At 37.6% G+C, this 15,333-nt stretch overlaps 1 protein-coding gene across 1 annotated transcript in view; it reads left to right on the top strand.

The window, feature by feature from the left end:
* Positions 1 to 411: 411 nt before the first annotated feature.
* Positions 412 to 15,333, top strand: part of LOC111865690 — a gene marked incomplete in the record, with an annotated part of 45,424 nt that continues 30,502 nt past the window's right edge. Inside the window, 4 exon segments of the mRNA XM_023853911.2 lie at positions 412 to 785; positions 4,686 to 4,817; positions 6,603 to 6,859; positions 12,708 to 14,610. Of these exon segments, the coding sequence (XP_023709679.2) occupies positions 4,699 to 4,817; positions 6,603 to 6,859; positions 12,708 to 14,610 (2,279 nt within the window).

The following is a 15,333-nucleotide window of genomic DNA, read 5'->3' as shown; positions in this document are numbered from 1 at the left end:
TTAAAAAATACAGTACTGCATTACGTTGGACGAACACACCCACTACAGATGATGTGAGCGACTAACCAAACATAAGCTTCCTCAGCGTGGGCCTGCTAAGCTGGAAACCAGTTGCCTGCTTGAAATCGGCGACATTTCTCGGAAATTGCGGTTGCAAGTTTTCTTGGTTCTTCGGCTAAAATGGTGCAAGAGGGTATTAATCCGTGGCACACGTGTGCTACAGCACCTTCAACTTGTCTCCAGGAGACTTTCCTGGCAGAGATTATATAAGTTCGAAATACGAGCAACGGCAGGAGATCGCTCTACCGAACGCGCATGGTTCCACAGAGATCAGTCACAAGAATTAGTACCGTCATGGCATTCTCATACTTAAATTACAGATTCCATACTTAACGGACAGGAAGGAGAATATTCAAACTTCGCTAATTGTGATCGTTTCTATGCATTTAGCTTTACATCATACTGTCCAAGCTCTTGAACACAGGTTATGGAATATAATCCCTGGAGCCTTCTGTGCAATTAGCCTAACATCATACTGTCCTTGCTGGCGGACACAGGTCATGAACATGCATCGTTGGTCTAAGTTAACAAGTTTCCGAAAGATCGCGTTAATGTAAATGGCTTCCATTTGAAAAAGGCGCTAACATCTTGACAATCATTTGTGACCAGCAACATATATTACATAAACTGAGACATATCACTTACATAGGAACAACAGCAGTTACGATGTAGTGTGGAAAGCGCATACTTCATATTTTATATACTGTTAATCCACGGTCGTGGAGGTAAGGACCTGAGTGTAGTATTAGCCTTGTTTGCTGATTTATGTTGGATTTTTTCTTTTCATTTCTAAGTATTGTTATCATGCTGAGGAAACTGAATTCGGTCTTGTAATATGTTTGATCAACAAACTTTTCAAGCCGTATTGAATGCAATACTACCGTGAAATCCGGTCTTTAATCATAAGCTTTTAGATGTGATAATAAATTAATTTTGAGGTCCTCATGGTAGTGACCCTGAAAGTTACCTTCTTCTGTGATGTGGTTGTGGCAAATATTTAGCAGACTACTACACGGCATAACCTCCCAGTAGACAATGAATAGATAGATACATATTTAAAAGTAGAGGTAACGTTTCCCTTGTTCTTAAGTAATTAAATTTCACTCTGTGAAGACGTGTGGGAGACTGGATGTATAGATTTAGATTGAGGTTAGTGGCCAGCTCCACACCCTTGCTGCTTAGCCCCCCCTAAAAAAAGTCCCAGGTAAAGAGAGAAATTCCTTATAATTGTTCCACAGTGAATGTTACAATTCCACATATGTTTAACAAGCTGTCATTAATTGTAAGGTTTTAAAATTCATGGACAGACTAGAAGGTATGTATTAAAAGGAATTCTTGTAATGTTAGATGAAATTCTTATGTCAGTATCTGGGAGCACAGTATACAGTTTTTTTAGACTGTAAGAATAGCAGTTTATTTGTGAAGTTCAAGTCTATCTAGTGCTTATTTAATTAATCTGTGAATTTGCTTGAAGATTTTCAGATTTATCAACAATAAATGTCATTTAAGAGAATGTTTCCAAGAAATATTGCTATGCAAAATCTCTGAAGTAACTCACTTCTCTGATAACTAACATTAGCTATAATATTTATTTCCAGCAGAATGAATATTTTATTGGAGTTTGTTGAAATTCTGCATAAAATTATACCATGTGACATGATTAAATACCCACTACTCTGTCTTTAAAAGTTGTACACTAGCAGGCAATGAAAGAGATTTTCATGAAAGCATGTTGCACATCATCTTGATACTATCTACTCAGTGTGACTTTTTGATTTAATTAATTGTCAGTCTGGATACAAGGAACTTGGTAGTTTTAGCTTCCTGTACAGGTTTACCATAGTACCTTCTTTTCATATCAGTTATGTGTTTGTTAATGCGTACAAGTTTTATTAAGTTTGTTTTGTGAAGCACAATAGATCACTGTAGGTGGCGGTGCAAGGGCCGAGAAGGCCCACCCCTTATACATTCAAGTTTGTTTTGTCATTATTTAAAGTAAAGTTATTAGCTGGAAACCACTCACTGAATTTGAGATTCTCATGGCAGTGAGTGTGAATAGTACTGTCTTCTAGGATGTAACACCATGCAGTCCTATAAAACACTGCTAATGCTTAAGAATGTTGGTAGACTTCTGCATGGCTATATAGTGACATCCTAGAAGACAGTACTTTACAAACCACTAGATCATGATAATTTCATAAATTTCTATTGGGATTTGCGATTATTATACTACAGAGGTTATTTGAGAACTTGGTGCAGATTGAAGAATGCCATCTTCTGGGATGTGGTGCGATATAGATCTTGATTGAACCGACGTTTTGGATGAACATATTGCCTTCATCTTCAGGGTAGAAAACTCTGCGAATGAGGAACCAGCGTGAGCAGGCAGCTGCAGACAGCCACCAGTCTTTTTCTGACTGAATATGGAGGCTATATTTCCTCCGAAACTTTGGTTCACACAAAATCTACATGGTGCCACGTCCAAGAAGACGGCATTCTTCATAGTCACTGCCATGAAAACTTAAAATCTTACATTGCTGCAAACTGTATGACCAGTCCAGGAGGAGAAGGAAAAGCTCTAAATTGCAACTGTTTCTGCATGTGTTCAAACCCACAACAATTGACAAGTCCATAGGCCAGAAAACAAAATCCACCCAGATCACAGCAGATGCTGGAAATAGTCCCTCTTATGCACACATCCCTTGCACTGCTATAAAATGTTCACATTCCTACTTGAAGATCTTATTTGGAGACAGAGAAACCTTGAAACCTGAAACATTAAACTCAGGTCTTCTGTGCAAGGAGGGGAATTTTCAGCCGACGACTGATTTCATCCAGTTTCTCTTCAGCAAGCACCTGGCATTTTGATTTGGCTCCTTTCTCACCAGTAATGACTCTATATAAATTTATTTGTGATTGTATGAATAGTTTTTTTCTATTAGGAACTGATATCCTGAAATGTGTGGGAAACTTCTCCCTTGCACTTCATGTGGGCATTGCATTGTAATGTATATCTCTCATGTGCCATTTAAATACAAGAAGTAATGCAACTGATTGAATGTTTAGTGCTGTAGCAGCTTGGGATTGTGGTCAGAGGGTACATAAAGCATAAGCTCTTCATGGAAGCTGTACAAAGATTCGTTAGGGCAATATTGAAGAGAAATTGTAATGTGTATAGGCTACTGGTCTGTTAATTATTATATGAGTCACAATGCACACCATGTTAATTGAGACAAGTAGCTTGTGTTCCACCGATCTGGCCGAATGTCTTATTGGAGGCAGTCAGATAATCTCCCTATAATACTTATATCATCAGCAGAGAGACCAGGTTTAGAGATTGCATTAATGGGAGATGGAAGGTCATTAATATACAATAACTTTGATTGTATTTTGGATAAATATTTTTCTTACAACAGTTATTGTGCTGCATGACACCATTATGCACTTCATCTTCTACAAAATCAGGTCACTTCAGTTCAAGGCTAGGTAAGAAATATAGAAAGGGCTATAGGTCCTCATTTCTCTCTTGACCCTACTTTCATTACTCTCACATTGTTTCTTAATGTCTCTCAGTTTCCCAGCAATTAGCCAAATAAAATAATTGCGAGGAAATGTATGCTGTTATTTGTTCAGAGTTTTTAATATTTTCATTTGCTCATAAAGAATTAAAAATTGTAGACTGAGATGCAGCAGCAATAAAGTAACTGTTTTATCTGTTCCTTCATGCAGAGTGAAGTACATACATACTGCTAGACTGGGGCTTGAGAAATACAAGGCACATTGTCAAAAGTTCATGTGCATCCGTTGATACATTTTGATACACTGTTGAAATCGATATTACTGATGTGCATGAGGAAACTAAAGAAGTGACAAATTTTGTTCACTTTACTAAAGCACATTGTGTCAAACAAACCACTTTGCTTTTATTTCAGTTAGGAATGAACTTGTGTATACTGTTTTTGCTAAAGATATCTCCAGACTGCAATTTTTCACGGGAGAACTTATTTGTGTTCTTGTATTACTGGAATTTCCTTACAATTTATAACTAACTTGCAAAAGTCTGCTTCCTTTTGTAAGGAAGTTCATTCATTCATTCATTCATTTCCTTTATTTTCCATATATCCATACAGGCAAAAATCCTAGGATGTGGAAATAGTCCATTTGACTATATATGTATACATGTAATAGTTCACATAAGTCACGACTAAAATAACACACACACACACACACCAGTTAACTAACATAGGAAATATATATATAAAAAAACAAGAGCTTATTACAATTGTAACTAAACATAATTTAAAAAGTGCATTACTATAAAAGCTTAAAATTAATACAATTTTCCCATAAATCAAAATACATTGATACAGGACTCGTCATATACATACATACACATCCTCCACTTTCCATAAACATCCATACAGGGAACAAACCCAGGATGTGGAAATAGTCATGATACACATACACAAAGTCACACCGCGAAGATCACCCACATTAAATATCCAGCACATACAACAATACAAGGCAAAAAGATTAAACAGACATAAGTCACCAGTAACCACAATACAACCCCTCACATCTCCCTTTCTTTCACATCACTTTTAATCATTTATATTCCATTACAGGCATCTGAATGCAATGGCAAACTTGACTCCAAAACTCAGTGGTGCAGGAATAAGAACTCTCGTTGAAGAAACACCATCATGCACACCAGTCCCACAAGCATCATCTACAGTAGCCCACAGGAATTCTGATTGGTATTTTATATAATTTGTGAGATTGGTGACCAGATTCCATAATATATGGTTGATTTGTATTTGTCCCCTTGTTTGGACCTGAGACCTGCAACAACACAAAGTGCTCTGCACAACAGGACCACGATGCCAAAGGCATTGAAACGTCATGATACACAGTCTTCTTCCTTTAGTGAGAGGATATTTCAAGACACAGACCATTGGTTCTTGTTTTAACAAGAAGTTTTTATGACTTTACTTTTAAATACTTCAATCTGTACATAATTTAGGTATAATAACTTATAAATATTCCAACCACTTCATATATTTAATGTAGTTACAAAGTATAACTTTTAATTAATAGTGATTTCCTAAATGTTGATCATGTCCTTCTGAAGGTGGTCAACCCAAACGAAACATGTTAAGGAAAATTAAATATTGAAATAAACTTTTATAAATTAATCACACTGGACGGTGCTTAGAGTCATTTTATACTGAGAGAAATATGTAACAAACATGGAAAAAATTACTTAATTTGCTGTACACATAACATAGCGTTGGTAACTGAGACAGGAAGGATGGAGTGGGTGAAACATGTAGCATTCATGACAGGAATAGGAAGTTCATATAAAATATTAATTGGAAAAATTAAAGGAAAGAGATCACATGGGAAGATTATCATTAGAAACTGGGGTTATTAGGTTTTTTAAGATGTAAAATGATTTAAGTGGCCCAAGATGAGATCCAGTGGCCAGCAAAACAAGAATAAACCATTTGTACAAGTTTCTTAAACACAGTATTTCACTAGTCCCTGCCATTTGATTAGGAATGAGATCTCAGATGTCAGAAAACTGTTAAATTTGTTTCAGAAGTTAGTAAATTTATGTGCAGGCAAAGTGATGGTACTTAGTCTAATTTTTTCACAAATTGTAATACATGAAACAATAATTGTGTCATTGGTGTTCAGTTTAATTTAGTATGCTTTTAACTTAATTGATTCTCATAGGCTGAACAGTATGTATTTGTGAATATTGGGTTACTGCTGTATTCCAAAGGGTTCTGACAGTGTTGGCCTGTATTGCAGTCTGGGAATCTTGACTGTCTCTATATTCTAGCATTCCAAGCAGAACTCAGTGTTCCAGAAGCTGGATCGGTTATGTCCTCAGGTGGAAGTCGCATTATATATATTTCTCTTTGACAAAGCCTGATTCCCTTGCTGCTGTATAGTATTATCTATTGACTGCTTTGTTAAATAAATCAAATAAATAAAACCTGATCCTAGGTGCTTATGTAGCTGATGTTGCCCTGCAGTTGAGATTAGCTTTTTCTGATGGACCCAACTGAGGAAGTGCCTCCCCAAGTTTTCTTCTGTGGGCAGCAACAGATCTTGTTTCCAAATCCTTGTCTGTTTCTAATACTAGACAATGGACACTGTCAAAATCCCATTAATACTAAATTAGTAGTTTTATTCTAATAAGTGATTGTTTATTTCTTTCTGGTTTTCATAATAGCCTTAAAGTGTGCACTGAAGATGAATCTTAAAATTATTTCCTGAAATGTATGTAAATTATAAATATTTATACCAAATTTGAGCTTTCAATTTTCTGTTCCCAAAAAACAAGGGGAATTGGGGTTCACAATGTGGGAAAGTGCCACACATTTTTTGAGGTTAGTCTTCAGGTACTTGTCCAAATTTTGAATGAGAGATACAGAGAGTGGTTTATGGTCATATCGAAGAAATAGATACACAGATCTATAGTAGAATAAACTTAGACTATTGGTGTACTTAAAGTTTTTGTCTCATTTTAGTATGCCAGCAGTTATACATGAGGATTTGAAAACAGTGTATCAAGCCATTCAGTTGAAAGGTGCCATAGATGGATTAGAATCATTTTCAAACAAATTCAGAAATGCAAAATCACAATTTTGTGAGCAGAATAAGGCTTCAGTAACCAAGAGCATTGGCACTATGCCTCCAACTGAAAGATGTAGAGGAGCTGGTGCAGTTGTGAGTGACAGTGATGCTGATTCCTCTCTTGGTATTCTGAAAGAAGATGAAATGCCAGGTTAGTAATTGGGTTGTTAAACTGAATATTACAACTTGACAAGCTCAGGAGCTCACCTGTCATTCACCATTAGGTTCACTGCTAACTTTTGGAGTAAGTCTGATAGATGGTACCAAAGGTTTAATCTTGGAATATGAACTTTAACATTTTTTACAGAGGCAATGCTAATAATATCAAAATCATATATTATTTTTAGGTCATGTATATGTATTTAATATGTGTATACATTCACTGTATTGTTCACTCATAGTGCAGCATAGCAAATAGCATAGGCACTCCAGTGTTGGTGAAACTGTTGGCTTGCCTGTGACATTTTGGCATATTACCCATAACAAGACTGAAGTGTAATCGACCACAAGTCCTGTGAACCCTTGTAACCCCATATGTGTATGGATAGTGTGTAGTAAGGGGTGGCTAGCTCTGCATGCTACCTGCTTCACGCTTATTTCTTGCATGGCTTCTTCTCTGACCCTGAAGATGGAGGCGACATGTTCCTCCGAAACATTGGTTAGCTCTCAGTGGACTGCATGTCATTATATTTCAGGAGATAGAACGCTTCTTAACCACTGCTACAAGAACCTCAAATGCTACATATCTCCCTTTCACCATCATGTTGCCTTGCATAATTTTTACTCATTATATATAGAGAACCCCACCAATGGTATCTCCACCTTATCGTGGTGGTGGGGTTTGAGAGCTCCTGAGACCCTGAGAGCTATGCCGGCGGTAGCGTAGCTACTGGTAGGGCCACCCATGCCGGACAGGTCAAGGGGTAGGAGCCAGACAGAGAGGGATACCCTGGTCCTCCAGGTTGGGGGTTGGGCATGAAGCCAACAACCTCACACTGTAAAAACTAAATTGTTCAGTAATCCGAGGAAAGAGTAGCTGGACGGACCTATTCAAGATGACCTGGAAAATGTTTAAAGGATTTGAGAATTGGATCTTGGAATGTATTATCTCTTTACAGAGCTGGAGCACTAAAAATGCTACTTGAACAACTAGATAGCTGTAAACTAGATATCACTGCTATACAAGAACTGAGGTGGATGGGTAAAGGAGTCATGGAAAAGAGAGATCATGTTGTATTCTATAGCTGTCAGAAGAAGAGTCACATGTTTGGAACAGGTTTATTGTTGATAAAAAAAGGAAACATCTTATTTTAGACTTCCAGGCAAAATCTCATAGAACATGTAGGCTACGAATTAAAGGAAAGTTTTTTAACTGCAGCCTTATTTGTGCACATGCCCCAACTGAAGATAAAAGTGATGAGGAGAAAGACTCCTTTTATGATGAACTGGATGAAATATATGGCGAATGTCCAAAAAGGGATTGTAAAATAATCATAAGGGACATGAATGCTAAAGTGGGGAATGAGGATGTTATAGATCATTTATTGGAAATCATAGCCTACATAACAAGTCAAATGATAATGGGATGAGATTAATAAATTTTGTTTCCTCAAGAAACATTGTAGTAGGTAGTACAATGTTTAATCACAAGGATATACATAAATGAACCTGGAGATCCCCTGATGGAAATGTGTTTAACCAAATTGATCACATCCTAATAGATGTAAGATATTGTTCAGACTTGATGGATGTCAGGAGCTACAGGGGGGCCAACCAAAACTATAATGTATAAAGTACTTACACTATAAGATCAGCGCTATCTTATGCCTCTGAGACCTGGCCCCTGTCAAGATCGGATGAAGGACTGTTAAGGATTTATGGAAGGTGAATAAATGAAATGAAATGAAAGGAGGATCCTGAGATATATCTTTGGATCAGTGGAAGAAAATTGAATACGGAGGAAGATGTATAACCATGAGCTATACAAACTATTTAATGAACCAGACATTATTGGATTTATAAAGGTGAAAAGGCTTGAATGGGCTGGGCACATAATACGTGCCAGCGAGAATAGAACGATTAAGGAAATACTTAATACTAAACCAGAAGGAAATAGGAAAGTGGGAAGACCAAGATTGAGATGGGAAGATTCTGTGTGTGGCAGGACATAAGAATTTTGGGTGTAAAGAACTGGAGGAATGTAGCATCGAATGGAGAATAATGGCGAGCAATTCTGAGGAAGGCCAGGGCTCACAAAGAGCTGTCGTGCCAGTGATGATGATGATGATATATAGAATTTAGCATTGTAACAGCGAGAAGCACATGCTTTTCAGTAGATTTTCTATCCTTACAGTTTTCCATATTTTGCCACATAATTGAGTATCCTGTAATCCATGACTTTTAAGATGCCTTTGTTCATCCAGAAGACCCTGGATGGTCCTGCTGGCAAAGTGAAGAATGTGTCCCAGTTAACAACACTCTTGGGTAATACATGTCTGAAAGGTAATCTCTTTTTGAAGAAAGCAGTCTTCTGGGATGTGGCACTGTGTGGATGTGATGTTAACTGATGTTTCGGAGGAACGTATCGCTAACTTTTCTTATTTTTCCTTCTACCCTGAAGATGGAGGCGATACGTTCCTCCGAAACGTTGGTTAACACCACATCTACACGATGCCACATCCCAGAGGACTGCTTTCTTCATAGTCACCGCCGTGAAAACCTCAAATCTTATATAATCTCTTTTTATTTAACCTAGTGCGTGTCAGAAAACAGTATCTCTCATTGCCTTCCAGGAAGTTGTTAAGGGACTCTCTGACTGTCACATTGAATGGAGAGATCCAGTGTGTCCTTACTGACCATTCAGTTTCTATAGTGTACAGACTAATCATGAAGAGGGATGACATATCATTCATCATCAAACACAGTCAAGGATATGGACGAATGATTTGGTCTGTCTGTCAAGTTTCTACGTTTGGACAGCACCTCTTGTGGGATCCTCGTTAGAGATAGCTCCATGCTAAATGCAAGCAATTACTGAAGGTCTTCAAGCAGAGACCAGGTGCTATTGTGACCCTCACTCGACATACCGTGACAGTTTTGTGTACATCTTTCCATCGAAGTTCTAATTGCCCTGTTCACGGTACTGGCATTTACCTTGCAGTTGGCACCTTCCATACAAGCTGTGTTGAGGGTCTGTGGAATCTGAGGAATTCCACTGTCCTTTGTTACATGGCAAAGTTGTTTCCACAGTTCATTCACACATTCTGTGGTGATGTATTTCACCCCGCTCACTGCAATAGATATAAGATGAACATCGCAGCCTCTCAGGCTGTCTTGCGCTCTTCATTGACTTCTACTATGACTTGATACACTTTGCAGCATATCATTTGTATTAGATTCTCTAATTCCATCTTGGCATATTTATAATTCCAACTTGCAGCCTTTGACTAACATCTGCCTTTGCATTTTACCATTATTTTGCAGAATACTTTTTTTGCTTATCCATACTACACAGCTGTGTATTCTGGTGGATTGTTCAAGGTTCTCCCAGTTGTGCCTTTATCTATGATGACCAAGTTTTCTCCTTCCAAATCCATAGTTAAGCAATGTTTATACTGTGAACTCTATACCGTTTATCAGTCTGTTCTTTTTATCTGGCAGTAACCCCAGCAATGTCACCACCTATACATAGACTATGTAAGAGCCTTGCATTCTCTCGATGAGCACACACAATATCATTCAGTTATTGAGATTATATGCCAAGTGTCCCACCTTCGTAATGCAGCAAAATCAGTGTCTTTTGCTGGGTACCTGGCAATGCAAGCCTGCCAGGCATTGTGTCAGAAATGCAACTGCAAAGGAAGTGGCTTTGTATAGAGAGTTATAATCTCAACAAGCTCTAGACAACAATGTTTACACCTCTCTTTTTCACACTGTTTGGCTGCCTAGTAAGACAAGTGGACACACATGCAGCATAACAAATTTTGAGCAGTGAAATAGTTCACACCCATGTAACAGTAGTCATAAAGTTCCATCAGTAAGAAGGAAGTCGTGATCATACACTTTCAAATTGGTTCCACTCACCTAACATGTGGACATTTGTTATGCAGAATAATGGCATGAGTTTGTGCATACTGTGGCGATTTTCTTATTCTTCTACATATTCTGATCAAATGACCACTTTATGATGAAGAATATTGTACCTTATATCTTCATTGCATGTTGTGCACCATCCTTTATATTGATTTCTGTAGTGTCTAATGTTTTGTCATTCATTAGCAGGGTAGTTCTTTCCATGTCTATTTAACCAGTATTACAAGGTGGCACATGAAATGATCAAGTATTTGATCTAATAATAAAATCTTTATTTCAATTACAATACTAGAAACTAACATACAGAAAGAAAGACCATTGCCTGGAGGTTTATGCTCTGTGAATAAAATGTTCAATATCACCACTATTACGTCTAGCAACTTCTTGAAGACAAACTGTGATGTTGATCATTCGACGGCACATATCCCCAGTTATCTCATTGCAGGCCTGAATGATTAATGCTCTCAATTCCATTATTGGAATTGGTTTGAGATGAAACGCAAATCAAAAATATCATGCAGAAAGTCCCAAACAACATTTATTGTGTGCCGTCTGGCTCCATCCTGCATGAAGCACTGAGTTTGAAACTGCAAACCCGTAGCAAGAAGGTGAGGTACAAGAGTATCGTGCAACATGCTTAAATAGCGCTCACTGTTCGCTATCTCTTCCACGAAAATTGGCCCTCGCAGTCTATGATTTGAGATGGCGACCCACACTGTAATTCTCGGTTCATGATGCATGTTCTTATGAATCACACATGGATTCTCTGATGCCCAAAATTGCACATTTTGTTTATTAACCCCACCATCCAAGTGGAAGTGTCCCTCATCAGAAAACCAAACATTGTTGAACTATACCTCATTATTCTGAGCCTATTCAGCAAATGCCATTCTTTGATGTTTGTTTTGAACTGTAAGTTTAGGCAACACTGTCATTTTGTATGGATATAAATTCAAGTTACTTTTCAATATTCCTTCCACCGATCATCTGAATATCCCTAGTTGTGCAACCTTCCTTGTTGATTTGCTAGGGCTTCTTTGCAGCACCACTATGAAAGTGTCAATGTTCTCCAGAAAACACACAGATGAAAGCTGGCAACTTTTCCTCTCCAACACTGAACCATCATTATTAAACTGGTTATAAAGTTCATGAATTGTTTGAATGAAGGCATCCATCGCATTTGAAAATGGGCATGAAAACGCTTCTGTGTGACCACAACACTTCTTGTTTCAGCAAAGAACAACACTGTTTTTATGAGCTGTTCTAGAGACAGTCATCCTTTGTCAGCCATCTGGGGTAAACTGGCACATGAGCAGGAACAGCATGCTGGGGAAGAGTAAGAGCTAATCTCCATGATCTACTGTAAATGTTACCATGTTACAAAACATCATTTATTGTATGGTTGAATAATTAATACTAAATCAAATACCGGATCATTTTGTCCATTACTCTGTATTATAAGGTTTAATCTTATGTAGTATCTGTTAGGTATCAAGATTTTCTCTGCCCATACTATTCCACTTGCATCATTTTAGGATGTCAGTCACAGGCCCCTCTACAGCCTTGTTTCCCCCTCACTTCTTAATGTTCGATGAATTTTCAAATAAGTTTGTAGTTTGACCCTGCATTCTGCTCTCAGTCCCCATTAAGTCTGACATAATATACACATACACATGTGTGTCTGTGCTGCTAATTTCTGCCTTCTTATGTTGTGGATTTTTAATTTGAATTTTGTACAACTGCAAAGAACCTTAGAATCTTATGCTCTTCTACACATCCGCATGTGCACACAGACATACATGCATGACACATTTCACAACCGTGGCATTTGAGTAAATTCAAGTTATATCCTATGCTTCTGTTGTAAATGAACAATTGATAATATTACAATTGTCATATTGTTTCAGATTTATCAGAGGATGAAGTAGACAGCAAAGGGAAACTGCCTTCAACTCATGACAGTCATACTAAGAAGAAAACTGTTGTTACTGCAGAACTGTCAGATCTGGCGGTAGATATGAGACTTCGACTGCAAAAAGAACTTGCATGGAGGGCAATTAATAGAGTTTCTGTTTCATCATACCAGTCAGTAGCTGGCAGTTTAAAAGAACCTGAAGGTGCAGATCTGGGAAATGAGTTATTTCAAAATGTTGTGCCGTCAGTAGATATTTCTCAATCTGTATCTGAAAGTATGAAAATGGCTACACTTTTGAGTGGTTCCCTGAACCTATCAAAGCTTCACAGTGAACGTGGTCATACTACAGAAATAATTGAGGACAAAATAGGTGATAAAATAGATGGTTTAAATCAGTCTCTTAACCTCTCTGGATCATCATGTTCAGAAACACTTCATAATCCATTTGATCACTTAAAATTAGACAGTGAATTGGCTGGGAAGATGGCAGCAATGATGTTAGAATTATCTTCTGAAGATTTCATGCCCGGGGAAAGATGTGAAGAGAAGCTTGCAGCAGATGAAAGTGCTTGGAAGAAGGAAAATATCCCACCAGCTGTTGGACCTACATCTGCAGCCATATCAAATATAGACTTCTCAGGTATTGTAGGTAATGCTGAAATCTCTCTCCAGTCAGTGGATGTTTCTCACTGTGGACATCCAAAAAAGAGGGTCTCTGTTGGTGAATTTTTTCGCCTTAAATCAGAACAGCTTGATGGACTAGTAGCAAAGTCTAACATTAATACAAATTTTGGAATTCAAGCCAAGAGGCCAGATAAAGGTCACACACTTATGCCATTGATAGAAGGTGAACTGGATGACAGTGTGCCTCAGGAAGTCTCTAGCAATAATCAAGACTGTACAAAAGAAACAGAGGAAATATGCAAATCTCTTTCCTATTCTGATAGAAGAAAATCTTCATTAAATTCATCAGGACGCAGTATTGACCAACGAGACACATTAAGTCTCTCTTGTATTGCCGATATTCTGGCAAAGGTTGATACATGTGGATCACCACGTACAGTTGTTTCAAATATTCTAAAGCATAGTGGCCTCTGCAGTTCAAAACGATCCTTTCCAGTCAAAACTGCAAGTGCTCCACAGCCTTTATGTAGTAGCTCTATTTCAGATGGTGATAGAAAATTGAAAGATACTTCTGTAGTTAGTAATGCTAATGTGTATTCTGGTTCCAAGAAAGAACATGTCTCTAGTTTATCTCATTCTAAATGTGATACAAGTTCCATTAGTGATATCAATACAGTTGACCATTCTAGGAAAGGTGTACCAGTACTTAATGTACAGAAAACTGTGTCGCATACCGAGATAAATGTCTCAGACTGTAGTGATGAGAAGGGAAAACTATCATACTCAAATCATACAAGCTTATCTTATGATGGAGATGACTCTGCAGTGAGTAACGAGAGTAGCGATGCCTGGGTATTTTCAGTCCCAAATGCCAGTGTAGGGGTTGGTGCCTTACTTTGTTCTTCAAGCTTAAAAAGAGGTAAAAAGAATGAGAGTGCTCTGACTTTGGATAAGGAAGATAAGAATTATGATCAGACATTCACACTTGAAGATAATATTTCAGCTGGAGATTTGAATATCCATGAATTTAACACTTTGGTGGAGAATAAACAGTTGGGCAGATCTATAGGATGTTTAACTCAAGACCTTGGTTGCTTTCCTGAGAAGTCTGTTGAATGCTCTGATGTGGTGTCACCATTGGAAAAGAAGTATCCTGAACTACAGTCACACCTGTCTGAGGTCAGCATGAAAAATGCACAGAGTGGGGATAAACTTGAATGCGATTTGTCCATTCATTCTGTTGAAGGAGGAACATCTTTACAGTCAGTAATGTCAAATTCAGGTAAAGTAAGTTTAGTTATGCTGATAATACCTCAGTTATCCATTCAGATTATCCTGTGTTACTGAATTTAGTAAATTCTCAGAAAAAACTCGAGAGTTCTCCTGTTGTCTTCGCCATATCTGTCTGCATGTACAACTTGAGAACTGCTAGATAAATTTTCATGAAATGTGATATTTGTAAGTTTTACTGGAATTTGTCAGTCCATTCCAAATTGTATTAAAACTGGATGACGGTAACAGGCATTTCATATCAAGTCTTACACATTATATTTATGCACATGTCTCGTACATAATTTGTTAAATATTTATCAGATAAAACTATAGAGAAAAAATTAACACGTATTTTATGTGCAATACATGTTCTTCATATATTTTACAGTTCTTGAGGCATTAAATAAAAGCGAGTGAACATGCCTGAATTGTTATGCCATGTGCACATTTCCTAATTTCAGTAAAGTATGTCTCATGATTGCTGTTATCTCTGGTCTCACAAATATTCCTTCTTTGATCCCTTTGTTGATCGTCAGAAATTTCTGTTTTATTCAGAGAAATCTACTGCCATTTTAATCCGTAACTTTAACATTGTTTCATTAAGCCAAGTTTAATATGAAACATCAGCATGAAAACTTTTCCTGAATTAACCAAAGGTTGGCTGGTGACATTTTCTCCCCACAAAGCAATGCTTGTAGAAGTGTTGATGGTGGGGTTTTTTT

Source organism: Cryptotermes secundus, unplaced genomic scaffold, assembly GCF_002891405.2.
Source record: "Cryptotermes secundus unplaced genomic scaffold, Csec_1.0 scaffold19, whole genome shotgun sequence".
Lineage (NCBI taxonomy): Eukaryota > Metazoa > Arthropoda > Insecta > Blattodea > Kalotermitidae > Cryptotermes > Cryptotermes secundus.
This window is presented reverse-complemented; position numbering and strand designations above follow the sequence as displayed.